This window comes from Camarhynchus parvulus, chromosome 1 (assembly GCF_901933205.1).
Source record: "Camarhynchus parvulus chromosome 1, STF_HiC, whole genome shotgun sequence".
NCBI classification, from domain to species: Eukaryota; Metazoa; Chordata; class Aves; order Passeriformes; family Thraupidae; genus Camarhynchus; species Camarhynchus parvulus.
In genome coordinates, this window is record NC_044571.1 from 32,039 (window position 1) to 59,772 (window position 27,734).

A 27,734-nucleotide genomic window follows, 5' to 3' on the forward strand; every position below is an offset into this window, starting at 1 on the left:
AAGTAATGCTTTGTAGCCTGATTCTGTTAGTGGAGGAGCAACAGGTCTGGGATTTAACCTGGAGGACTGAGTAACTTTTAAAGTGAATGGTAGGCTCATATGTGCACTTTTAACCTAGGGATGTTTTGGGATTGTGACTTGGATTAGATCACGTGATGTTACCTAATGGTCACATGTTTGTCATTATGTGCATCATGGTAAACTGCAAAGTAACAATCTGTTATTGTGTTTTTTTTTAAATAGCTCAAACATGATATGTTTAGCAGGCACTGGGACTCACAAGCAATGCTACACCACAGATAAATAAAATTCCTGAGATCAGCATTGAGATCAGCACTGAGAAACTCCCACAAGATGGAGCTGCACCATGCCAGTCCATTCTGCCTTCCTCTGGGCGGTCCTTATGTGTCTCTGTGTGTGTGTGTGTGTGTGTGTGTGTGTCTGTGTGTCTGTGTGTCTGTGTCTGTGTGTGTGTGTGTCTGTGTGTGTGTGTCTGTTTGTGTGTGTCTGTGTGTGTGTGTGTGTGTCTGTGTGTGTGTGTGTGTGTGTGTGTGTGTGTGTGTGTGTGTGTGTGTGTGTGTGTGTGTGTGTGTGTGTGTGTGTGTGTGTGTCTGTGTGTGTGTGTCTGTTTGTGTGTGTATCTGTGTGTGTGTGTGTGTCTGTGTGTGCGTGTCTGTGTGTATCTGTGTGTGTGTGTGTATCTGTGTGTGTGTGTCTGTGTGTGTGTGTCTGTTTGTGTGTGTATCTGTGTGTGTCTGTGTGTGTGTCTGTGTGTGTGTCTGTGTGTGTCTGTGTGTGTGTGTCTGTGTGTGTGTGTGTCTGTGTGTGTGTGTCTGTGTCTGTGTGTCTGTGTGTCTGTGTGTCTGTGTGTCTGTGTGTGTCTGTGTGTGTGTGTGTCTGTGTCTGTGTGTGTCTGTGTGTGTGTGTCTGTGTCTGTGTCTGTGTGTCTGTGTGTGTCTGTGTGTGTGTTTGTGTGTGTATCTGTGTGTGTGTCTGTGTGTGTGTGTCTGTGTGTGTGTTTGTGTGTGTATCTGTGTGTGTGTCTGTGTGTGTGTGTTTGTGTGTGTATCTGTGTGTGTCTGTGTGTGTGTGTGTGTGTGTGTGTGTGTGTGTGTGTGTGTCTGTGTGTGTGTTTGTGTGTGTATCTGTGTGTGTGTCTGTGTGTGTGTTTGTGTGTGTATCTCTGTGTGTGTCTGTGTGTGTGTGTTTGTGTGTGTATTGTGTGTCTGTGTGTGTGTGTGTGTGTGTGTGTGTGTCTGTGTGTCTGTGTGTGTTGTGTGTGTATCTGTGTGTGTGTGTCTGTGTGTGTGTGTGTGTTTGTGTGTGTGTATCTGTGTGTGTCTGTGTCTGTGTGTCTGTGTGTGTCTGTGTGTGTGTCTGTGTCTGTGTGTGTGTGTCTGTGTGTGTGTGTGTTTGTGTGTGTATCTGTGTGTGTGTGTGTGTGTCTGTGTGTGTCTCTGTATGTGTGTCTGTGTGTGTGTGTCTGTGTGTCTCTCTGTGTCTGTCTGTGTGTCTGTGTGTCTGTCTGTGTGTCTGTGTGTGTTGGTGATCCTCCCCACAGACAGCTGCCCATCCTATTTGTGGTATCTGCTGTGTGCATAGAGCACATTCTGCACAGACTCTCTGCTCGGTGTGGCACTGCTCTGTTTGCTGTTGGCATCTGCAGTCCAGAGTATTTGTGGGATGTCATTGCATCCCAGTGTGCAGCAGTTGTGGATGATAAACATGGTTTGTCACAGGGAAAGAGAAGGTCAAGCCATCTGCATTTTTTCCCCTGGAGAAATCATCAGATCTTACTTCAGACCTGCCACTCATGGCAGACCCCAGCTTGAACTAAAGCTTAAGCACAGATAAATTTGGTGCAAGTGGGCAATTCCTGGACAGTACCCTCATCCCTGCAGAATTCTCCCTGGTCCCTGCTGCGGGGCAGAAGAGTCCAATGGAGTCGGCAACATGTGGGTGAGATTTGACTCTACTGGTCTCAGAGCCTTTCCTTCCTGAACAAACATTTTCCATTCTGAAATAATCACCTCACTATATATAGAAAACTCCTCCAAAGCAAAAGCCATGTTCCTTAGGAAGGGGTAATTCACAAATTGTTTTGTTCCTTTCGCTGGAATGAGCGGGTCCCTTGCCATGGGGCTTGTACCTGTGTGCGCACACCAAAGGCACTGTCCCCTCCTGCAGGAACCCCATGATCCCCCCGCAGCCCCTGTACCTGTGTGTGCACACCAAAGGCACTGTGCCCTCCTGCAGGAGCACCCTGGATCCTCTGCAGCCCCTGTACCTGTGTGTGCACACCAAAGGCACTGTGCCCTCCTGCAGGAACGCCCTGGATCCTCTGCAGCCCCTGTACCTGTGTGTGCACACCAAAGGCACTGTGCCCTCCTGCAGGAGCACCCTGGATCCCCCTGCAGCCCCTGTACCTGTGTGTGCACACCAAAGGCACTGTGCCCTCCTGCAGGAGCACCCTGGATCCCCCCGCAGCCCCCGCAGCCCCTGTACCTGTGTGTGCACACCAAAGGCACTGTCCCCTCCTGCAGGAACCCCATGATCCCCTGCAGCCCTGTACCTGTGTGTGCACACCAAAGGCACTGTGCCCTCCTGCAGGAGCACCCTGGATCCTCTGCAGCCCCTGTACCTGTGTGTGCACACCAAAGGCACTGTGCCCTCCTGCAGGAGCACCCTGGATCCTCTGCAGCCCCTGTACCTGTGTGTGCACACCAAAGGCACTGTGCCCTCCTGCAGGAACGCCCTGGATCCCCCTGCAGCCCCTGTACCTGTGTGTGCACACCAAAGGCACTGTGCCCTCCTGCAGGAACGCCCTGGATCCCCCTGCAGCCCCTGTACGTGTGTGTGCACACCAAAGGCACTGTGCCCTCCTGCAGGAACCCCATGATCCCCCCGCAGCCCCCGCAGCCCCTGTACCTGTGTGTGCACACCAAAGGCACTGTCCCCTCCTGCAGGAACGCCCTGGATCCCCCCCGCAGCGCCCTGTACCTGTGTGTGCACACCAAAGGCACTGTCCCTCCTGCAGGAGCACCGGATCCCTGCATCCCCCCGCAGCCCCTGTACCTGTGTGTGCACACCAAAGGCACTGTCCCCTCCTGCAGGAACGCCCTGGATCCCCCCGCAGCCCCTGTACCTGTGTGTGCACACCAAAGGCACTGTGCCCTCCTGCAGGAACGCCCTGGATCCCCCCGCAGCCCCTGTACCTGTGTGTGCACACCAAAGACACTGTGCCCTCCTGCAGGAACCCCATGATCCCCCCGCAGCCCCCGCAGCCCCTGTACCTGTGTGTGCACACCAAAGGCACTGTCCCCTCCTGCAGGAACACCCTGGATCCCCCCGCAGCCCCTGCAGCCCCTGCCCCCAGCCCCAGGCTGTGTCTGTAATCACAATCCAGCATTTCGGAAACCACCCCCCCCATCTCGCTTCCTCCCAGCTGATTTCCAGGGGAACAGAAGGAGACTTGTTTGCTACCAGGGAGGAAGTCCAGGCCTTAGCAAGCAGCTTTCTGAGGCACCGGTGAGAGCGGTGCGCTCCAGCCGGCGCTCAGCGGCAGAACTGCTGCCAAATGAGGTCACCCCGCTGCAAACGTGGATGGAGAGATCTCGGAGGAGGAGAGAGCAAGGAGCCAGGACAGGAAGTGCAGCAGTCAGCAGCGCCGGGCTCGGCTCAGCCCGCTCACCCTCTGGAAATGTTGATTTCAGTTCTGTCTTGGCTCACAGATGAACATGTATTAGACATGTTCCTTCTCATCATTATCTCACTCCCTTTCCCCATGCGCCGATTCCTTGGTTTGACACAGCTCAGCCCTCGCTCTGGGAAGGGCTCCGTGGGGCAGGCAGCACTCAGGTTCAGTTCAGACACCAGGACCGGATGGCTCTGCCCACGTCCTTTGGGAATCACAAAGATCACAGAAGCCCTGGGACAGACTCTGCCTCCTGAGAAAGGCACAGACTCGTGGAGCTGGAGAACACCAGGCTGGAAGTGATCTCAGGGCTCATGTGGTGCAAGTTTTCTGGGCAAAAGCATGGTCCATGTGAGCTGGCCCCGCACCCTCATTAGCCAAGATGTACAACTTCAACTGCTAGGAATCTGTTATGTCTTTTTCATGGTTATAGTGATTTCATGGTTATAGTGATTCATTCCTCCTTCCACTGAACTACTCCTCTTTCCTTTCTGTTTGTATAACTTCAGTTGCACAGTATGTCTCCTGTTACACCTTTATTTGCTAGACTGAAACATTAGTATTGAAAAAAATTAAAAATTTTCATTTTTAGAGATCCTTAGAAGTCATTACTTTTTTTAATCTTACTAAAGGTCTTCACATGGAACCTTGTTCCTTGGATCCTGAGTCATTCTAATGACTCTTGTCGGGCCATTTTGAGTTTTCTACGGTCTTTATAAATATCGAACATTAAGTTTGCATCACTAAAGCTGCAGTAACAGAATTTCCCTGTTGTTCTGTGACCTTCTGTTTAGTCAGTTTATATTTCCTTGAAGATCATTAGCTGAGATACTAAAAACATTGACAGAAATTTAAAAATTAATGTTAGTAGTATAATTATTCCTTGGTAGGAAGTTTATGTGCTTAATAGGAACAATAAACTGTAAAGATAGACTGAGAAGAACTGTCTGTATGGTTTGGTTTATAGGCACCTGTAGCTTGAATATTAATCAGCTGAGGGCATATTGTAAAAACAAAATAACATGGTATGAGATGGTATAAACAGGAATGTGACTTGCAGGATGCAGGAACTAACATTTCTAGCTCTGCTTTGCTGTGATCAGGCCCACAGCCAGACTGTGTCCAGTACTGTGTGCCAGTGCACCCCAGAGAATGTAGAAAAATTTGTGAATGTCCAGAAGGCACAATGAGAGGTTCAGAAAAGGCAATATGAAAAGATCAAATGGTCTGGGCAATTTAGGTTAGAGAAGAGTGAAAAGACATGATGACCACCTTGATTTGTAGAGGATAGTTGCAAAGAGAACAATCTACTTCCACTGTTCATGACAGGTAGTACAAGAAACAATCTTAAATAATAGTAAAGAAAATTTAGCACTGAATAGATTGACTGGCAGGTTTCTGAAATCTTCATTATGGGTGGACCTTTAGAACTAGCTAGGTGCACATCTGCGAGGTATGGCAGGTACCCTGGCTTCAACTGAAGCCTCTTTGAGGTGAGGGAATGAATCATCTGACAGCCCTAGATCTTTCTTCTTCTGTTTCAAACCTGCCTCTACTATGCTATTTAAAAAATACCTGCCAGAGCTTCACCAAATTTCCAAGACTGTAAACATCAACAAATTGAATTCTACCTGCTGTACCTTAAAAGCATCCATCACATGCAGCCCCGGGAGTGGACCTTACACTCAGGGCTTCAAGAACAGCCCCTGTGGCACAGGAATCTTTGCCTGTTGAGAGAGCTGTGTGTGACAGCAGCTCTGTGTCCATCCACACAAGCAGGGAATGCACAAGAACTCTTCCACTGTGAGGTCCAAAGCTCTCTGGTTGGGTTGGATCCCAGAAGCAGCTCACAGCAGCATTTCCTCTTGTCCTGGCTGTGAATACAGAGCTGAACAGTTGAGGTACCAGCTCCATTTGTAGGTGAAATGATCCTGCAGTGCTTTCTCTGTTCATGGATTTAATGGATTCTCTTTCATGGTTTTTTAGGGAATTCAAAATGGCAGAGGCAAACTTGGGATCCCACATGAAAAAGACTTTCCCTGTCTCAGGGAGAGCTGTCCCCTCACTTTCCCTCCAGCCCCAGCCATGTATGTTCCTAGCAGGTGCCTTATTTTATTTTTAACCTCCATTCTGCATGGAGGAAGCCTTTGCTTGCTGCAAACATCCGGGAATCGGAGCCTAAGCACATCCTAGAAGGATTTCCTGTTTGGGACTTGGAGCCAGGCTTCAGCCTGCACAAGCAGAACCTCAGCCTCAGTCCTGCCATGCCATGGGCCAGGGGACCACTGCCAGCTTTGGGACAAGCTGCCATCGAGCAGGAAGGTGCCAAACTGCCCAAGCACTTCCCACCTGCTCGGGATGAGGGCAGGAACATGCAGGTCCAGGCTGGGGAGGCTGTCCCTGATTCAGGGCTTGGGGTTGGTGTGGCAGAGCAGCATTCTGAGGGGTGGTATCATGGCATCCCACCGTGGTGCCTCTTGGAGCATGCAGAGTGTGCTTCCTCCACTCATCTCACCTGGCTTGGGCTCAGTTTGCCATATTTTATCACCTCCTGCATTATTTTAGTTTTGGCAGTTCACCAAAGCACTGAATAAATATGACAGAGAGTAATGATCTGAGTAGGTGAATAATGTATTTTTGCTCTTGCTTCTGTGTCATAGTTGCTCTCACAAAGCACAGCCCAGCTTAACCTCTTTCTACCAGCCCCCTGTGCACGTCAGAATCACTGTGGGAGCCTCTCTGAATGTCCAAGCACATAAGATGGCTCTGCTCTCCCCTCTCCTGCAAAGTTTCTCCCAGAATATCTAGTAAACTAGAATTTACTAGAAGACCAAAAGGAATCCACTAATTTCTATCTTTGAGTAGAGGGAGCACTTGAGAACCCATTGCAAGTCTGAGAGGACCTTGTTTGATGATCTGGGGTAATGCCATGGGGCTGAGGACTAACAAACTCATTGGTATTGAAGGAAGGACCGAAGGGAATGACCTAGGAAAATGCAGAGTGATTGCAGTAGTATAAAGAATTCAAAGCAGATTTTAAAGGAAAATGATAATTTGAAAACATGTCAGTAATGTGATAGGCCCTGTGCTCTTCAGCATCTTCATAAATTACTGGGATGCAGGAATGGAAGGGATACTGAGCAAGTTGGCTGTTGATATGAAACTGGGAGGAGCTGTTGACTCCCTGGAAGGCAGGGAGGCCTTGCAAAGAGACCTGGACAAATCAGAGGACAGGACAGTCACCAACCAGAGGAAGTTCAACAAGGGAAAGTGCCAGGTTCTGCACCTGGGATGGGGCATCCTGGATGTACATACAGACTGGGAAATTAGATGGAAAGCAGAGTGGTGGAAGGAGACCTGGGAGTCCTGGTCAGCAGAAAGCTGAACCTGAGTCAGCAGTGCCCTGGCAGCCAGGGGGACATCCCGGTCCTGGGGACAGCAGGCCCAGCATGGCCAGCCAGGCAGGGAGGGATTGTCCTGCTCTGCTCTGCACTGGAGAGGCCCCACCTGGAATACTGGGTGCAGGTTTGGGCACTGTAATGCAAGAAAGATGTTAAACTATTAGAGAACCTCCAAAGGAGGGCAAGAGATGGTGAAGAGCCTTGGGGGGAAGCGTATGAGGAGCAGCTAAGGGCACTTGGTCTGTTCAGCTGGAGAAGAGAGCTCAAAGCTCTGCAACTTCCTCGTGAGGGGCCGAGGAGAGGCAGACACTATGGTGACAGGGACAGGACCCGAGGGAAGGGCCTGAAGCTGTGTCAGGAGAGGTTTAGGTTGGATATTAGGAAAAGGTCCTTCAGCCAGAGGGTGGTTGGGCACTGGGACCAGGGCAGTGGTCACAGCACCAAGCCTAACAGAGGCTTCAAGGAGCATTTGGATAACACTCTCAGGCACATGGTGTGACTCCTGGGGATGGTGCTGTGCAAGCCCAGCAGTTGGTCTTTATGGTCCTTGTGGATGCTTTCCAATTCAGCATGCTCTGTGATTCTATCATTTTGCCAAATTATGCCAGAATAGCACATTAGACACCTTGATAAGTGGCTTTTTTGGGGCCAGGATCAACCTTTCAGTTGAGCAGACTATCTGAACTGCAGTCCTATAGTAACACATGAGAAATTATTTACTCAACTGAAGAAGACAGATATTAATATGAAAACTTCCACTAAAATGTGGAAGGCTGGCAAAAAAATATAATAGTAAATTAGGAGTTTTATGCTTGAGGAAATGCACAGTCTTTTCAAGGTCAGTTTTAGAGCTCCTCTATTTCAATTTTTTCAGTAAAGATCTCAGGAAAAAAAAGTACATGGATAAGGTAGCTTAGTGACACAGCATCGAGAGGAATGGTGAGTATAGAGGGTGACTGAGACATCATAAAAGCAAAAAGCTATTACTAAGGAATAGCATAACAGAAATGGAATGAAATTCACCAGTTCATAGTAGACAGTCCTGTGGTTAAGAGGGGTGTCCAGAATTGCATAATCCAACCTCTTATGTGAAGACAATCAGCAACAATGGATCAGATCACCCTTGGAAACTTGCAAGGGGATGAGATTCACCACTCTATGAACAGCTTTTTCCAGTGTTACAGTACTCTCCCAGCAAAAAAAAAAAACAGTGTCTAATCTTCATTCTGAATCTCTCAAGGTGTTAGTGTGGTCATTGTTATTGTGCTACTGTCTGCATTTGGTTCCATAATTTTGTAACCTGTCCTTGAGGCAGCAGCAGGATGCTGTTAAACAGCCCCTCTGCTTAAGCATCACCAGACCAAGAGAAGCCACCTTCTTCAGTGTCTTGTTATAAATTGATCAGATGCCCCAGACCACTACCTACCTCCTACAGCTTTTCAATATCCCTCATGAACAGGGAGAGGCAAAAATGTACAGAGGATTCCATCTGTGGCTTCACAATATCCCAGTTCAAGAGGGATGATTGTTTCCCTCAATCTGCTGCTGACCATTCTCCTAATGCAGTGGAGAAGTTGTTTTCCTGATTTGCAATGAGGGCATCCTACTGACTCTTCATTCCATGCTCATCCCTACTCTCATCTTCCTTTCAGCAGGACTGTGACTTAGCCAGATGATTCCCAACCTGTAGCCATTTTGGGGTTATTCTGAATCAGATCTAATTTCTGCTAATTTCTTTCTGTGAGTTTCTAGACACCTCTTTGGACTAAAAAGCCACATATCAATGACCCCTCCTAGTGTCGTCTCATGGAGTCTTGTACTCTACTGTCATTACAGAGTATCAACAAAGACTGAACAATACTGGCTCCTAAATCAGTGCTTGGTGTATTTTGCTGGCTGCTAGGCACCATCTCTGTATTGAGTCACTGATCACTACCCTCACAGCCCAGAGGTGCCACCAGCCTTCAGCCCACCCAATGCTCCATTCACTCAGATCATGTCCTCAGGTTGTGAACTAAAACTCAGCGGGAGCAGCTGTCAATGCTGCCAAGCCACTTTGCAGCTACTGCTTTCCCTTCATCCATACAGCCAATCCTTTTGCCAGAGAAGCTAATTGGGCTGCTCAGCATGATCTGTGCTTGCTAAATCTGCCCTGACTATTCCTGATTGCCTCTTTGTTCTCTATATGGTCAGAAATGGATTCTGAGACAGTGCAGTCTCTGAGTTTTCCAGGTGTGGTGATGACCTTCACAAACTAGTGGTTCTCTGAGTTCCTTATTCTCTTAAAGTTGAGTGTAATGTTTGAATAATAGAATCATAGTATGGGATGGGTTGGAGGAACCTTTAAGGGTCACCTACTCCGACACCCCTGCAATGAGCAGGGACATCTATTGCATCAGGTGACTCAGAGCCCCCTTTAACCTGACCTTGAGTGTTTCCCCATCCTCACCATAAAGATTTCTTCCTTATACCTAGTCTGAATCTACTGCATTTTTTTAGAAAACATCACATCCTCTCATTAGAGGCCCTGGTAAAAAGTCTGTCCCCATTTTTGTCATAATGTCCCTTTAAGTTCTGCAAGGAGCTCTAAGATCTCCTCAGAGCCCACTCTCTCCAGGCTGAAGAACCCCAACTCTTTCAACATGTTCTCACAGGAGAGGTGCTCCAGATCTCTGATCATTTTTGGGGCTCTTCTCTGGATCAATCCACCTGGTCTGTGTCTGTGTCTTTCCTGTACTGAGGACTCCAGAGCTGGGAGCAGTGCTCCAGGTGGAGTCTTTCCAGAGTGGAGCAGAGGGGAGGAATTATTGTCCTGGTCCTGCTGGCTACACTATTGCTGGCAGAAGCCAGGTGCCTACCTGGGCACATCCTGTCTTATGTTAAGCCACTGCCAACCAGCACCCTTGGGTCCTTTTCCAACTTCCCAGCCCCTCTGTTCCCAGCCTGGAGTGCTGCCTGAGGTTGTGGTGATTCAAGGGAGGACCCAGCACTCGACCTTGTTGAATGTGATCCATCAGCTGATCAGCCCATCAACCCAGCCTGTCCAGAGCCCTCTGCAGAGCCTTCCTATGCTCCACCAGATCAACGATCCTGCCCAGCATGGCTGAACCCGTCAGCCTTCTCCTTGTCCCTTGTTACCAGTTTGCCAGTCATGTTTATCAGCAGGGTACACTGTCTTTGATGTTTCTTTTCTGGCTGACATTCCTGTAGAAAGTATTTTTATAATTCTTTGTATTTCTCACCAAGGTCAGCACCAGTTGTGCCTCAGCCTTCCTCACCATTTCCCTACACAGCTGGGCAAGGTCCCTGTACTCCTCTTGGGATACCTGTTCCCGTTTCCACTGCCTGTGTGTTTCCATCTTGCTCTTTAGTTTGACCAGCAGGTCCTGACTCAGCCATGCCAGTCTCTCACCCTCCTTGCCTGATTTCTTACACATGGGGACTGAGAACTGTTTTACTCTACACAAAATGTCATTAAGGGTCTGTCCGAGAAAGAAGAGACGTGATAGCTGAGTCAAGGCTGAAGTTGTTGGAACTGGAACAGGCACAATATTGTAAGGACCATCTCACCATCTCAGAGCACACTGAGCCATGGCCTTTAGCAGATGATCTTAGCAACAGACCCTACTCAGCAGCAGTTTCTCCACCAAGAAATCAAAGAAGGTCCAGCAGTGGTTACTGGCCCTAGAGGCTGCATGGCTCCAACAGACACACAGACTGCTGAGACCTGTCTGGAGCAGGGAAAAGCTGCCTAAGTGGCCAAGCCGAGCTGAGGAGCCAGCTGCTGGTGGAGATGCCTGGACAGTCATCAGTCTTGTTTTCTTCTCTGGCACAGACTGGTGGAGCCCCAGTCCCTTGTAGCACAGGCACACTGAGTGAGCCTGGACCAGGCTGGACCTTCGGAGCCCCGATGTGAGTCAAGGTGTTGGGAGTCACAGGTACTTGACTGGGTTATGAGCTGAAGAAACAACTGCAGTAGAGAGGAAAGAATGGCCTGTGATCATGTCCCCATATGCCCCCAGCGTCGCCCACAACCTCATTTCATCCCCTGCCCAGCCCTGTCCCTGCCCGGTCCCGTCCCACTCCTGCTCCGGCTCCTGCCACCCCCTTCCCATTTTCTCGGGCTCCCGGCACCCACCGCTTCCTTCCATCCTTCTGTGCCCGGGTCCAGCCCTTTCTCCCTCTCCGTGCCGATCCTGCTCCCCGACCCCTGGAGCCCGGCCATACCGCCGCACCGCCCGCAGCCCCGCTCGCCCGTCCGGGGCCGCCCCGAGGCCGCGCTCCGCCGGCGCGCTGCGGTGCGGGGCGGGGAGGGGGCGGCGGAGGGAGCGGGGGCTGAGGGCGGCGCTGGGTCGGGTTTCAGCAGGAGCCTTCGCGCCGAGCCAGCTCCGAGCCAGCGCCGACCCGCCGCCGAGCGCTCCGCGGGGCCACAGCCGCACTGGGGCGGCCGCGGCACCGGGGCAGCGCCGGAGCGCTCGGGGCACCGGAGCGGCCGGCGGTGCCGGAGAGACCTTGGCGCCGGAGCCGCGGGGAGGCTGCGGGACGTCGTGGCGGGGCCGGACCCCGCGGGATGTGACCGCCGCCGGCACGGGACGCGCAGTGTAAGTCTCAGCGCCGGGCTCGGCCCCTGCCGGAGCCCCACACGGCGGCATCGTCGCACGGTGGGACCGGACCGGGACCGGGACCGGGCGCTTTGTTCTGCCTCCGCCGCGGAGACAATGGAGCTGGCGGGGGGGGGGGGAGAACGGGGGGACGCGCCCGAGGCGGCGCAACACCGCGGAGCCGCGGACGGACCGGGCTCGTTGGCGGCTGCCGGGCGGCACGGCACGGCACGGCACGGCACGGCACGGCACGGGACCGGGCGCTCACGGTGCCGCTGCAGGGCAGACCCGCCGAGGGGAGGGCGCTCAGCGGAACCGTGGAGGCGCCGGGCGGGGGCTGCGAGCCCGGGCGGAGCGGGGAGTGGGGCTGGCAGAGCGCCGGCACCGAGGCCACCCGGTGCGGGACGTCCGGTGCGCCAGGGACCGGGACAGGGAGCGGCACCGGACGCTGGGCCCGGCGGCTGGGGAGCCCCGGGAGGCCGGAGCTCGGGGCAGAGCGAGCCCCAACAGCTCCGGTGTACAGGAGCAGGCGAGGCCCCGCAGCGCCTTGGCGATGGGCACAGTCCGGCAGGGGCCGATGCAGAGCGGGGATGTCCCGAGACAGGGACTGTGGGAATTGGCTCCGGCGCGGAAATATTTCATTAGACTTTCCTTTGTGGGGGATGCGTTCTCAGAGACAGGAGAGCCCGCGGGGAGCCCCAGTGTGGCACAAAAATGGGATTCACGAGGATGCAGTAGGGACTTGACTGCATGCGCAGAAAAGGAGTGCCACCGCCGCTCTGACTGCTCGGGGCCGTACCAGAGGGTCATGGGGCTGTGTGGCCGGGCTGGCAGCCAGCAGAAGGGTGCCGGTCCTGCAGGCCCAGGTGGGAGATGGTAGGAGAGCCGGGAGGCACAGAGGTGGCTGTAGGTAGTGGTAGGTTGAGTAGAGGCTGGAAGTGAGTTGTTAGCCCAAGGCTGCACTGCAGGCAAGTCGGGGCTGTGCATGGTGTCGAGGGCAGATCATCTGAAACTAGAGAGAGAGAGAATCTCTGTGAATATACAGGAGGAAAGCATATTCCAGGTCAGTGACCAGTGCTCAGCAAAGATTAAACAGGCTTCCTCTTCTGGACTGGAGTCTCAAAAACATCATTACACGAGTCATGGCCTCTCATGTCAGACCTAGGGTATGGCATCAGCAGCATCTGCAGCTTTCATGGAGCCTTCGCACTGCAAGCCCTCTGACATCTGTTTGTGGCATGCACAGGGGGTGCCGTCTCTCCAGCTCCTCTGCTGGGGCTGCTGGGAGCCCACTTCCCCTTTCTCGTGGATGACAGCAGGCACAAGCTGCTGCTGGCAAGGGTGCACACAGTGGTCCCAATGTAATTCCATATAATTTTTATTTCAAAATATCGCACATCTGCTACGTGCAGGGTGGGCTCTCCTAGTGCTCCAGCCTGTCAGCTCTAGGCTTAGATGGATGTTGCAGCTTGCTCCATTTTAGCTGCCCTTCCTGTCAACCTCTTCATCATGGCTCTGGACCTCAAAGACCTATGTGAAGAGATTCTCATCCCGGCAGTTTTCTTCAGAGGCTCCTGCTGCCGTTCTTCTCAAGGGTGTCCGGTGGTGGGAGGGACACAGAGGGAGCGGGGCCTTGTGGCTCACGTTACACGGACCGGCCAAGCAGCCCCGCACTGAGCTCTCTGCTAACTGAAAGCAGCTGTTCAGATTTTGTGACTCTGCATCCACTGAGGTCACTGCTGTTTCCCTCTGACCCAAACCTGCGCACCTCGTTGTAACAGGGGTCTGCTGGTACCAAGGATGGCTGGTACCACCAGCTGGTCTAGTAATGTTCAGTTCCACCTTTAGCTGAAAGATAGGTTTGCTGTGAAACTACTCAGTTGCATTCAGGGAGGATAGAACTGAAGAAGCTTATATAGGCTTTCATCACCAGTTTTCCAGCCCAGGGACCCTAATTTTTGTTCCCTGGTTGTGCTAGTGCTCTCAGCTGCTCTTCACACTCCCCAGATTTGCTTTTCCAGTCTCTCTTCTCCCCTCCAGCACTCCATAAAGCCTCAGTGGCTTCTCAAGGCCACTAATGGAACTAGGTGGGCTTTTCCCCATGTCTGTGCCCTGATTTCTTCCAGAGTCTAAGAGTCCAAGCTGCCCAAGAGTCTAAGCTCCTACCAAGCTTTAAACTCTCTGCCCTGGCCCTTCCCATGACCTAAGCATCTGCAGCACCATTGGCATGGTGCAGTCTCATCACAGAAGCTGCCTCAGACCCCATTCCTCCAGCACTGCATGTTCTGGGGGTAGGCAGTTACCCCTCCATCTGGAGAATTAAAACTAGCTCCAACAGAGAGGCAGACCTGTCTAGGACCACTGAGTTCATGCAGATTCCCAAATCGCAGCACACAAAAGTATTTTCTTTTGATGACTTCAGGTCCTAGGACATTGTGAGGGTTCTCACCTGCTGGGTGCAAGAAGAGCATGTGGATTTACCTCAGACCGGATGCCCACTGAAGTAAACATTTCTTTATGAGTAGAAAATACTTTTAAATTATTTTGTTTCTGTCACTAACCCAGGATTTACACAGGAAAAAAAATCTAGACAGCTGATCCGAGGTGGGAAAGGGGACCCAAGAATACCATCATATGTGCCCTGGAAAGGGTTAACACCGCCATGGAGTTTTTTGGTCAAGGGCTGATATTCTTAGTCCCCAAAGTAGGCATTGCCAGCCACCTCCATCCCCCAAGACAGGGAGGTTCTTGCTCCTGCATCTGACATGAGCGGCTCCTGAGTGTGGTTATGGGCTCAGCAGCAAACGCTTTCAAGAGAGTCCAAGAGTGAGCTCATGCTGCCGCCATCCCTGCAGACCACGGAGCCTCGTTCGCGGCGCTGAGCGGGTCCGGGGCCGCTGTTCCTGCGCAGCTCCGCGGCCGCGGTGTTACCCGCGCTGTTCCGGCAGGGCAGGGCAGGGCAGGGCAGCGCTGGCAGCCCCGGGCACGGGCGCTCTCCGGGCTCTGCCTGTCCGGCTGCAGCGCTGCAGGAGCTGCGGCTGCCTCTGCGGCCCTCCCCCACTGCTGCAATGAAATGCAGTTACGGGGAAGGGAGGGAAGGAGCCGGAGCCAGCAAGGAGCAGCGAGAAGGAGACAAAGGAGGGGAGTGAGCAGCGGAGGGTGTGGGACGGAGCAGCTGGCAGCTCCGAGGGAGTCGCTGCGTTCCTTCGGCACTGCCGCCGCCCTCCATGGCACCGGCGTGGGGCACCCACCGATCTCCGTGCCAGCCCCAACAATGAGCACGGCCTGATTTTATCCCGGGCATTCCCAGCTGTGGGCACATCCTTTGCAATGCATCCTTTTTGATTTATTGTTCACTGGATGGAAGCCCACTCCCGTTCTGTGCTCCTTCCCAGGGACAGCAGATTCGCACTTCACGGGTTTTTGGCACCTATGTCCCCGAGGTTCTGAAAGGCACGCTGCTGCGGAGAGAGGGGGTGGGGGCTCGGGTCTCAACTCGCTGAGCTATCTCGTAATTTGAGACCAGCTTCTTTCAGGGTGGAGAGATGCAAGGCTGCTGTTTGCCCAAAACCTCTGTCCTGTTGCAGACAGGCTCTGAACCTCTCAGGAAGCATTCAGCTGTTAAAGACACAGGGGCTGCTGCTCGGGGGCAGCTGATGCCAGTACTGCCAGGCATGCAGGGGTTGGAAAGAGCACTTGGGGATGTAGGAAGCACCTCTGTGACAGGGTCCAAGCTGCTCACCTCGGGGCACTGTCAGGTGTGAGCTCCTTCCAGGTGCTGTGCCAGGCTTTTGTTCTGGGCAGGCTCTGACACATATTGTCACATTTGCTTCTTGTGAGGGACAGGCGTTACATGGTGATTGGGCAGCAGATACCTGGCAGGCCTTCCCTCTCCAGGCTGTTTTCTGTCCTTCTGTCCTTCCTTTGCTCTCTCTTAACCAGTATCCTCTGGTCTGCATTCCAGGCAGGATTAAAGCGAACTCTGCAAAGGAGATCAAGCCACCCTCTGCTCTGCTAGTTGCCAGCCATGGAGCAAATGAAGAGGTCAACAATGCTTCTGCTGGAGCTGCTTATTCTTGGGAGCCTGAGAGCAGCGATGGGCTCTGCTGTCCTGGGCACCCTGGATCTACAAATAGATGAGGAGCAGCCGGCTGGCACCATCATTGGGGACATCAGTGCTGGCCTACCCCCTGAAACTAGTGCCTACATGTATTTCATCTCAGCACAGGAGGGCAGTGGGGTCTCCACTGACTTGGGGATAGATGAGAATACAGGGATCATCAAAACAGCTCGTGTCCTGGACCGGGAGACTCGGGACCGCTACAGCTTCATTGCTGTCACCCCAGAGGGCATCACGGTAGAGGTGAACATCCAAGTGAATGACATCAATGACCATGCCCCAGCGTTTCCCAAGCAGCACAGCACCTTTCAGATCCCAGAGCACACCCCCATTGGCAGCAGGTTTCCCTTGGACCCGGCCTTTGATGCCGACAGTGGCCTCCTGAACACACAAGGCTACACGATTAAGGGAGGGAATGTGGGGCAGGCCTTCCGCCTGGAAACGCGCCGAGGACCCAATGGGGTCCTGTATTTGGACCTGGTGGTCAGCAACGTTCTGGATCGGGAGAACCGTTCCTCATACTCCCTGCTGCTGGAAGCCTACGATGGGGGCTCTCCGCCCCGGAGCACCCAGATGACACTGGACGTGTCCATTCAGGACATCAACGACAACGCCCCCAGCTTCAACCAGAGCCGCTATCACACGCTCATTTCAGAGAATCTGAAACCTGGCAGCAGCATCCTGCAGGTCTTTGCCTCTGATGCAGATGAAGGTGACAATGGGGATGTGATTTACGAGATCAACCGACGGCAGAGCGATCCTGACCAGTACTTCACCATCGATGCCCGGACTGGAGTCATCAAGCTCAACAAGGGTCTGGACTATGAAGTGAGGAAGGTGCATGAGCTGGTGGTGCAGGCAAGGGATAAGGCTGTCCATCCTGAGGTCACCACAGCCTTTGTCACTATCCATGTGCGTGACTACAATGACAACCAGCCCACCATGACTATCATCTTTCTGAGTGAGGATGGCTCCCCACAGATCTCTGAGGGAGCCCAGCCCGGACAGTATGTGGCACGCATTTCTGTTTCCGATCCCGACTATGGAGAGTATTCCAATGTCAATGTCACACTGGAGGGAGGAGATGGCAAGTTTGCCCTCACTACCAAGGACAACATAATCTATCTGATCTGTGTGGACCAACTTCTGGATCGGGAGGAAAGAGACTCCTATGATCTGCGGGTGACAGCTACTGACTCAGGAACGCCCCCACTCCGGGCAGAATCAGCCTTTGTGCTGCAGGTGATGGATGTTAATGACAATCCCCCACTCTTTGACCAGCAGGAGTACAAGCAGAGCATCCCTGAGGTGGTGTACCCAGGCAGCTTTGTCCTGCAGGTGACAGCTCGTGACAAGGACCAGGGTCCCAATGGGGAGGTGCGGTACAGCATTCTGCATGGCCATGACACCCACTCCAGCTGGTTTACCATTGACCCCGCCACTGGCATCATCACCACTGCTGCCCCACTGGATTATGAAAAGGATCCTCAGCCTCAGCTCACTGTGCTGGCCACAGACCGGGGAACCCCTGCCCTCTCTTCCTCAGCTGTGGTGCACGTGGCCTTGCAGGATGTCAATGACAATGAGCCAGTGTTCAGGAGTAACTTCTACAACGTGTCTCTGAAGGAGAACACCCCTGTTGGGACCTGCTTCTTGCAGGTAGGTGCAGGTACTGAGGCCGGAGCTCAGCAGGGGCACATTCAGGGCTGTGAGCAGCCTGGGGTGGGAAACCTGCTGGTGCAGGGTGTTTGGGGCAGGTGTCGTGGCTTTGGTGGGCAGTGTTTGCAGCAGGAATGCTGGGGCAGAGATCCCCACCCTTGGTGTGAGTCTGGAATGGGGCCAAGTTGTGTATATCCTTTCTGTGTGCAAGCAATGGGCAATGCCACTGCCATCGGGCACACCACAAGGCTGCCCATCACACAGAGCATGGTGTGGGCCTCTCTTGACGTGGCTCTTGCTGTGCCAGGCCTTACTTGCATCAGTGTGGAGCTACCTTGCAGCCAGGACACTCAAAATGGGGCTAAGGAATGTGATACTGCCTCTGGAAACTTCCTCTAGCCAGGCTTCGGACTTCCCTCTCCCCCTGTGAGGTCGCTAGCCCAAGTTCATCAGTGTTGGTAAGGCTGCTTGTGAGCATTAGTATTAATTATGCTAATGAACCAATGAGCTGAGACACGTGCTGCTGCACCAGCCTTTGTGTGGCAAGAGGTCACAGCTGGGGCTGGAGAGCTGCTGGGCCTCCAAAAGCTCTGTGATGAGCTAGTGATGCCATTGGGATTCCGTGTGTTCTGTGCTCCCTGTGTGCGGTGTTTCTGCTGCAGCTCAGGCCCTGGAGCCCTGGTTCCTGGGACAGGCCATGCCACCTGCCTGAGTTGGGCTGAGGACAGGTGTCGGGGTGCAATGAGGCACTGCCAACCATGGCAGCATCCAGGCTGTCCATGGGGACAAGCACCAGGGGCACTGGGGCACTTCCCTGCTGGAGGTGTGGGGCACGGGGATGTCTGGCTGGGACCATGAGAAGCTCTGGTGCCAGGTTGAGAGGGGCCCAAGGGGACAGGAAGAACAGAAATTCCAGGGTCCATAAGACAAAGCTGGAGGAGGTCCTGTGAGTTGGCCAGGAATGTCCCTAGGTCACCCTGGAAGTGGCAAGAAGGAATGGTCTGTGGGTGCCCTGTGGGTACACTGCAGGGGCATGGGTGGGTGTGTGTGTGTGTGCATGCAGGTGACTGAGGGTGTGGGGTGGGAGTGCTGGAGAGGGGCTTGTGGGGCAGTGAGTGCAGTGGATGGGGTAGCAGTGTGGCAGGAAGGAGGAATTGGGTGGGAGCAAGGGCCAGGTGTGGAATAGAGAAGGCATGTGGATCTGGGGCAAGTGTAGGATGGCATAGATCAGGGGGCTTGGGGACAGGTCAAGGTAGGATTAGGGGGAAGGATGGGCAGAAGGAGTGAGTGGGAGATGAGGAGGAAGATGTAGGTCAGGGGAGATTTGGGGTTGGTGTATGCAGGGCAACACTACAGACTGTCCCAGTGTGGGGTGTGTGGGGATGGGCAGGGCTGGGGACAGGGATGGGGAAGGGTCAGGGCCGGGGTCAGGGCCAGGATCAGAGCAGAGATGCAGGGCAGCCCCGGGCCTGTGCAGAGCCCCCGAAAGGAGGCCCCCCTCTTTCCTTGTCCGTGCCTTCCTGCTCAGCGCGCTCGCTCGCCGTGTGGGAAGGGTTCTGGAAATGCAATCGGAGATGGCAGCGGGGCTCCTGAGGCGGCCGTGGGGCCGGGCTGGAGGAGAGCGCCCTGCCCGGGAGCTGGGGGCATCCCCAAAGAGTGCCCAGCACAGGGGCTGGGGCTGGGGGCACCCAAAGAGTGCCCAGCACAGAGCTGGGGCTGGGGGCACCCCAAAGAGTGCCCAGCACAGAGCTGGGGCTGGGGGCACTCCAAGGAATGCCCTGCCCGGGAGCTGGGGCTGGGGGCACCCTCAGAGAGTGCCCAGCACGCGGCCACTGGCTCTGCCCCGTGCAGGGACACGGCTGGCCTGGCAGCCGGCGGGGGCCGAGGCTTGGCCACATTTGATGTCTTGGCTGAGTGCGGGTGTTTCGCTTGGAAACAGCGCGGCCGGGCTGAGCACAGGTAACTCCCGCGCGGCCCCGGCACAAAGCAAACAGCTCACACATCTGCTGCTGCTTCCTCTGAGCCAGGAAATGTGAGAGGATGGGAAAGGAGGCTGGCCAGGCCCAGGGCTTGATCGAGGATGCAGCAGCAGCCAGCCGAGCCTGGGAGCTGGGCAGAGCCAGGTCAGGGAGCCCTGGGCTTGGAGCGCAGCTGCCTGGCATGGCCACCCCTGTTGCCTCAAACAGGAAGGCTTCAGAGGTGCTGCCAGGGCTCCCGGTGGCCAGTGCCTGGCACTATTCCCCATGAAGTTGCCCATGTCAGGTGTGCTGCCCCACAGCCCTTTTGTGCTGTTGTTCCTGCTTGACTCCATCTCTCTATGGCTTCCAGGCACTGGGGCTCACCCTGCCTCGGGACAGCAAAGTATCTCTGTCAAAGCCTGGGTTTTGTCCAGACCCACACAACGGTCATGAGTGCTCAGGTCATGGGCAGGCCCTGCCAGATGAGGTACAGGACACAGGACAGTCACCAGGTCAGCACAGAACTCAGTGGGTTTGCTTCCTTGTCAGCCTGCCCCATTTTTAAGCAGAAAAGCCTGGGAGGACCAGGCCTGTTTTTAGACAGTGATGTCTACTCTCCATGGACAGGACAGAGGGGTGGGGAAGGAAGGAGGCCCCGAGAGTGAGCAGGAGAGACCTGAACAATCGCTACAGATGATCTGCTCCCTTGCAGACTCCACTCTGTCTGCTGGGACAGTCTTTGTGTCTGAGTATGAACAGGGATGAGCAGAGCAGGTTGCTGGCCTGAGCTTCTGAGAAAGGAAAAGGAACTCATAACATCTTCTCTGTTTATTACTCATGTTTACTATGGGCCAGGTCCCACAGTAGCAGACTGAGCATGAAGCAAAGGAAATAGCAAACTCGCTGTTCAAATCTGAGATGAGAAAGAAACACTGGTGGAGGCAGAGCCCAGGGTAGCAGTGAACATGAGACCAGCAGAAAATGGAGCAGGAGATGGTCCCCAGCTGGCTGCCCTGCTCCTCTCTGCCTCCATGAGCTAATGGTGCAGAAGCTTTAGGGCGCTGGACCCTGCTCCAGTGCTGTGCTCCATGATGTGAAGCACTGCTCTGGTATAAATTCACCCTGCTGGTTTGAATTTGCTTTAAACATTTGACTGTGTACCAACACACTGCATGCATGGTCAGATAGTGTTTTTCTGGGACTTTCTGACTTTTCATGCTAAATCAAGTATTGTCTGTGCTCTGGCAGAGAGAGCTGTGAGCCCCATGTGGTGAACATGGGCTGGTTGGACAGCAACCTGAGTGACATGGAGTGGTGGATTATACATTCTTGCATATATCCAGTATTGATGATTTTGGAACCAAGGTTTACACACTGCCTTTGCACCCATACACAAACGTTGGGGAACGTCAGGAATTAAAAGCTGACCAGCAATGCACCTAATGTAGAGTCTGTGTGGTTTTGAGGACAATCTGATGAGTTTTGATGAATTCCATGGGACATTCATGGGCAATGCTACATGCAGAGCACTGGGACAGCCCCATGGGCCGTGCCCCAGGGAGGAGGATTTGGGTGAAGAGCTGTAGGCTACACCAGGCCTACATACACTGTATTACCCAAAGAGGTCTGGAGGGCTGTTCCTGGCAGGGACACGGAGCGTAGCCATGCACGGGCCCTGGGGCAGGACTAATGCTCACCAACTGCGGGCAAGGAGAGTGCAGGAGGGAGGGGGCACTGCTGCCTGCCTGCATTTGTGTTGTTAGGGCAAGGGATTTAGTATCAACCTATTTCCAGACCTTTGCACAACACAGAACAGGCCTCCCCCTCCTTAGAAACAAGGCAAGCCTTCCAGAGCGAGATGGGGAGATGCCTGGGAGTGTGCTGGGGGGCAGGAACAAGGGGAGGGAGAGTGTCACGGTCCTGAGGAGCAGGCTGCCATGTGGGGGATCTGGGGTACACAGGAGCGTGGGCATGGGGGCGATGCTGGTACATGGGGAGGTTGTGGGGGGAGGTGAGTGCTGTTGTTACCGCCAGAAGAGCTGCATTTGTTCCAAATTCCTGTGAAAGTTATTTCCTTGCGCTGCCAGCAGCCTCCTCCTGGGCTTGGCACAGCAGCCAGCGCCATGATTAATTCAAGTAGCATTTCCCCTGGAGCTGCAGCAGCTTTTCCACTGCAGCTGAGAGGCCCCAGCCCCTCGCGCTCCTCTCCCCCATCTCTGCTCCTCCTCCCAGCCCCCTGGAACAGCTCCCTCCTTCCTCCGTGCGATCCCCAGCCCCCTCACAGCTGCCCCTTTTCCCTTACCTCTGCCTCAGCCCTAGGCCCCACAGAACTCCTCTTTGCACCCCTGCCCTTGCTCGCACAGCTCGCTCATCCATGTCCACCCACACCCCGCCCACAATGCAGCCCTCCGCAGGGCCAGTCCTTCTGCTCCTCCCGTGGCCCCAGTCACCAGCGTGCTCCCCCCTGCACCCCCGTTTCTGCTCCCTCTTGTTCTCCCACACCCCTGGTCAGTGCCAGCTGCAGTTGTCTTCTCCTCCTTGCCACTGTGACCCAGGGCAGCTCTCCTCCACCTGCACAGCCCTTGGGACATGCCAGCCTCTCCCTGTGGAATCCCAGAATGGTGTTAGGTGGGAAGGGACCTTAGAGATCATCCAGTTACAGTCCCCTGCCATGAGCAGGGGCACCTTGCACTAGACCAGTCCTGCCCTTGGACACTTTCAGAGATGGAGCAGCCACAGCTGCTCTGAGCACCCTGTGCCAGGGTCTGCCCACCCTCACAAGGATGAACTTCTTCCCAAAATGCCATCTAACCTGGTCCTCTGGCCATGTGAAGCCATTCCCCCTTGTCCTGTCACTCCAGGCCCTTGTCCAAAGTCCCTCTCCAGCTCTCTTGGAGCCCCTTTAGGCACTGGAAGGGACACTAAGGTTTCCCTGGAGCCTTTTTGAGGTTGAACAACCCCATCTCGCCCAGCCTGTCTCCAGAGCAGCTCCATGTCCTGCTGCTGTTGGGGGCCCCATCCTGGCCTTGCTCCCTAGGCTCACCCTGACTGGCATGCTCAGTCTTGTGCTGACCCCAGCCCAGTCTCTCCTGCACATCTTATGGATGTGTGTCCCATCTTTTTGTATAGACCTTCTCTGACCGCTCTCTGCCTGAGCTCCACGTGGCTGAAACCCAGCCCCACACCTGGTTTGCGGTCATTCTGGCTTCGGTGTCCCCCAGGGTCCTGCCATTTCTGCCCTGTGCTGTGGCTGCCCCATTCAAGCCCCCACCTTGAGCACTCTTCCCAGCTTCCCAGCAGAGCAGCCCTGCTCTGCTCCAGGATTCCCTACCCCTTTCTGCTCCCCAGCTTCCAGATCCTGTTCAGCTCCTGCACCTCCTGTGTGGCTCCCTATGCCCTGTAGCTCCTGGCTGCAGATGCCATTTCAGTGGCAAGGGCACCCAGGTGCAGAACGTCACTCCTTGTCCGTGTGTGCCCTGGTCTGTCCCTGTGCTTGGTGGCCCCTGGGCTCCTGGAAGGGTGCTGGGCACTCCCAGGCTCCCTCACCTCTTTCCCAGCCCCGCATTCACACCCTGCCTCCCTGCCAGTGTCTGTGGTTAACCCAGTTCCCCTCACCCTCTGACCCGAAGGCTTTAGCCCGTCTCAGGGCAGCCCCTGCTCCCCATGCCCAGCTACACGTGTTTCTGGCAGCCCTGTGTCTGTCCTAGAATCACAGAAGGGTGGGAAGGGCCTTAAAGCCCATCTCGTTCCACGCCCTGCAGTGGGCAGGGACACCTTCCACTAGACCAGGCTGCTCCAAGCCCCATCCAGCCTGGCCTTGGGTGCCAGGGCTGGGGCAGCCCCAGCTGCTCTGGGCAGTGTGGAGTTGGCTGTGGGACCCCCAGCCCCGTGCCTGGGGCCCTGGGGACCCAGCAGTGTGACCCAGCAGTGCTGGCAGCTGCGCTGGGGCTCCCTGCACGGGGGCTCTGGGAGCCATGGGGGCTGACCCTCGCCTTGGCCACGTGTGCTGCGCTGCCGCTGGGCCAAACCCTGACCCTGCTCCCTCCCCTGGGACCCGGCCGTGCTGGAGGCTGGGACAAAGCCCTGCAGATGGGAACGGCTCCTGAAATAGCTGTGTGGCTGCTCCCTGGCCGCTTTGAGCTGGTCAGTGGCCGTGCCAGGGCTGGGAGGGCAGAGGCTGGCGCGCACTCAGGCGCAGGGAGCCGTGCGTGGGATCGCTGACCACACTGGCGCCAGCCTCCCCTCCTCTCCCACCAAGAGCCGTCACTCAGAGGGGCGGGAGCCCCAGAGCCAGATGTTTGCCAAAGCCACAGCACAACATGTGCGCAGCAGAGCCCCAGCCATGGCCAGGCTCCAGATGAGTTCCCTGCCTGCTGACTGCGCTGGCTGCAGTGGGGAGCATGGCTGAGGACTGGAGCCTGAGCAATGCTCCATCACTTCTCAGCACTGTGGGCAGCAGGAGATGTGTACGAGGGGCTCTGGTGATGGCTCTATGTGAAGGGGCAGCTTTGACTCCCTCAGGGTGAGGGACCTTGGTGTGGGGCTGTACTTCATCCATCCCCATCTCTGGGAGATGTAGGAAGTCTGTTGTGCCCTGGCTCCACTTGTTCCTCCTGTCTTGCTGGGGTCCTGGGAGGAGGGTGTGAAATTGCAAGGCCTCCATACCCATCACTGCCCTCCCAGCTCTCCATGAAGTGGGGAGAGGCACACTTGGCCAGGACCCCGCTTCCTTTCAAAGTCTGGTGCTCTGGTTTCTTGCTGCCTGACCCTAAGTCACCTTGCTGTTCTCCTTTGTTGTCCTCTTTGCTCCGTGGTGGCCACAGCCCTCCCCCTGCATGCTCTTCTGCCCAGCTGCAAGGCACTCCAGCAAAGCCTTCTCACCACACCTGTGGGCAAGGAGGGGCAGGGAGCAGATGCTGCTGCCCAGTGTGGTCAAGGCTGCTCTGCAGGGACGGGGAGCAGATCAGCTCTCTTGGAACAATCTGAGCTCAGTGGGGAACTGGGGTGTTGAGGAGGGTCTTTGGCTGGAGATCACAGAATGGTTGAGTTTGGAAAGGACCTCTTAAGATAATCTAGTACAACCCCCCCATGCACAAGCAGCACCGTCCAGAGTTGGCTGCCCTGGGCATCCCCACTTTCTTGGGAAGCCTCATAAAGGAAAAGTGCTTCCTGATCTTCAGAGGGACTCTCCTGTGTTCCAGTGTGTGCCCATGCCCTCTGATCCTGACGCTGGGCACAACTGGGAAGAGCCTGGATCCCTCCTCTTGTTGCCCTCTTTCCTGTATGAATGATACCCCTTCTCCAGGCTAAATCACCCCAGCTCCCTCAGTCTTTTGTCACAGGAGAGGTGCTCCAGTCCCTTCATCATCTTTGTGGCCCTCACTGGACTCTCTCCAGGATGGCCATCTCTCTCCTGTACTGTAGGAGTACTGAGGAGTATGTGCTGTACACAGCTCCAGCTGTGGCCTCACCACTTCTGAGGAGAGGAGCAGGATCCTCTCCCTGACCTGCTGGCCACACTCACCCTGATGCTGCCAGGACACCATTCTCCTTCCTTGCAGCAAGGGCACATTGCTGTCTCATCTTCAGTTGGCACCCATGGGGGGCCTCTCTGCTGAGCTGCTCTCCAGTGTGCAGCCCCCAGCCTCTGCTGCTGCAGGGAATTGCTTCCTCCCCAGGTCAGAACTTTGCATTGTCCCTTCAGGAGGACTCTCGTCCCTCCCTGCAGCCTCTCAAGGTTGCTCCAGATGCAGCATGACCCTCTGGCAACTCAGCCACTCCTCCCAGTTTGGGGTCATCAGCAAACGTGCTCAGGGTACACACTGCATCATCAAACAGGTCATTAATGGAGAGGCCAAACAGGGCTGGAGGCAGGACTGACCCCTGGGGTACACTGCTAGCTCCTGGCCTCCAGGTAGGTGCTGTGCCCCTGACCCTGTCTGCACAGGAGGCATTCAGCTGGTTTTCAGCTGGTTTTCAGCTGAATGGGGATCTCATGGGGGAGAGTGTCAAAGAATTTAGTGCACTTCAGGTTGACAATATCCACTCCTTTCTGTCATCCACCAGGCCAGTCATTTATCAAGTGGATCAAGCACAATTTGTCCTTAGGGGAAGCTGTGCTCACCACTCCTGATGATTTTCTTGTCTTTCCCATGCATAAAAATGGTTTCCAGGAGTAGCTGCTCCATCGGTTTCCCAGGGATCAAGGTGACCCTGATTGTTTTGTAGTTGCCTGGGTCCTTCTGCCTTACTCTTGAAGATGGGAGATATTTACCTTCCCTCAGTCTTCAGGCACCTCCCAAATGTGATGATTATTGTGAAGGGCCTGGCAGTGATGTCTTTCACACTGTTCCCTGAGACCCGAGCCTCCTGAAGACCCATCTCACTAGCAGAGAGTAAGGGAAAGAAAGAGGGCATTAAGTATGCCAGTCTTTTACAGTCCTGTGTCAGCAGGTCCCTAGTCTCCTTCAGCTGTGGGCCTACATTTTACCCTGCCTTCCTCTTGTCACCAAGGTACTTACAGAAGCCCTTCTTTTGGACTTTGATATCCCTTGCCAGATTCAAACCCAGCTGGGAACTGGATGCCAACAGCAGCGTTCCCATGTAATTGTACTGATCAGTGAGTGATTTCAGCAGAAGGTAGCCCAGATGTGATCCCCAAACCCTGCCGTGGTAGCAGCCTCTTCTACACCTATCCACGAAGTCTTCAAAACATCGGGGTCATGCCTGGGTTCCTTAACACATCCTCTGGTCTCAAGGGCATGTGCCTTTTCATTTGCATCCATTTTCTGACAGAAATGGAGTAATTCTTCTGTCACTTTCATGCAGACCCTTTCCCTCACTGCTCATGAACCTCTCCCCAGAGCCTGTCTCCCAGCGTGTCTTTCCCCCCCCCGATTGCCCAGCCCTCCAAACTGTAACATCCTGCCGTGGATATGAGGACAGTGCGAGAAGGTGTCAAAATCCTTCCTAAAGTCAAGGCAATTGTCACCAACAGCTGTCAGCCCTTTGAGCCCAGATCCCATCACCACAGAGAGCAAACAGGATGGTCAATCCATGATGGCTCTTTCCTTCCAGGATCTTTCATGTGGCCTAAAACATGCTAGAAGACTCATTCCATGATTCTCCCAGGGCCCAAAGTGTGGCTGACGAGAACATAGACCTTCAGATGATCCTTTTGGCCTTTGTTGAAGGTGGGATGTGAGACTTGCATTCCTCCAGGTGTCAGGGATCTGCCCTGGTTTGCCCCCACATGTGAAGAGCAGCCCCACAAATCCATTTCTGTCAGCATCCATTGATGCAGCCTGTTGAGTCCCATGTATTCACATGGATCAATCTTTCCAAATATATAGTGGCTCTCTCTTCACCCCTCTCTGGAGGCTCTCTGAAGCCTTTTGAACAGCATGGATGCCTGGGAGGCTGGTGGAGACCGAGGTGGAGGAGGCACTGAGTGTCCCAGTCTAAGCTGTGCCTGCTGTTGCTAAATCCACACTCAGAAATGGGCCCCTCTTCAGGCCTTCACTGCCAGCACAGTGCAGAGGCTCTTCTTGGCATGCTCAGGCTTGAACTTTGACTTTGCTGGCACATCCTGACATGCCTAGCAGTGTCTATAGGTTCCTACTATGTGTCTTGCCTCCGTGCCCATCTCAAAGAGTTGTGGAATGGTTTGGGTTGGAAGGGACCTTAAATATCATCTCCTTCCACCCCTCTGCCATGAGCAGGGACAACTTCCACTTGACCAGATTGTTCCAAGCCTTGTCCAGCCTGGCCTTGGACACTCCCAGGGATCCAGGGGCAGCCACAGCTTCTCTGGACACCCTGTGCCAGGGCCTCATCACTTCGGAAGAATTTCTTCCCAATATCCAATCTTAACCTACTCACTGTCAGTGTGAAGCAGTTCTCCCTTGTCCTGTCTTTTGAGGCCCTTTTGAATAACCTCTCTCTCCATCTCATTGGCTCCCTCCAGGTTCTGAAAGGCCCCAGGGAGGTCACTCCAGAGCCTTCCCCTCTCCAGGCTGGACAGTGCAATTCTCTTAGCATGCACCACCTTTTGCATGGCAGCTTAGCCCGGAGGCCCCTGCTCAGCCCAGGCCATCTGCTGAGGTCTCTGTGTTTTCCTGAGCACTGGGATGGGCTGCTCTGGAGTGTGCTGTCCTGAAGGTTTGCCAGCTTTCCTCAGCTGCCTCAGCCTTCAGTGCTGCCTCCCATGAGATCCCTTCCATTGACCAGTTCCCTGTAAAAGCTGAGCTCTGTCTTGCAATCCAGGGTCTGTACTCAGCTTCTCTTCTTCCTCACTCCCTT

At 54.5% G+C, this 27,734-nt stretch overlaps 1 protein-coding gene across 2 annotated transcripts in view; it reads left to right on the forward strand.

Moving 5' to 3' along the window:
- The first annotated feature begins 11,458 nt into the window (after positions 1-11,458).
- DCHS1 (dachsous cadherin-related 1) overlaps positions 11,459-27,734 on the forward strand; it is a 44,262-nt gene continuing 27,986 nt past the window's right edge. Inside the window, exons 1-2 of one of the 2 annotated variants that reach the window (XM_030944249.1) lie at positions 11,459-11,696; positions 15,661-17,475. In XM_030944249.1, the coding sequence (XP_030800109.1) occupies positions 15,724-17,475 (1,752 nt within the window). In that variant the 5' untranslated portion in view covers positions 11,459-11,696; positions 15,661-15,723. The remainder of the gene's footprint in view (positions 11,697-15,660; positions 17,476-27,734) is intronic. The other variant, XM_030944257.1, reaches the window with a different exon arrangement.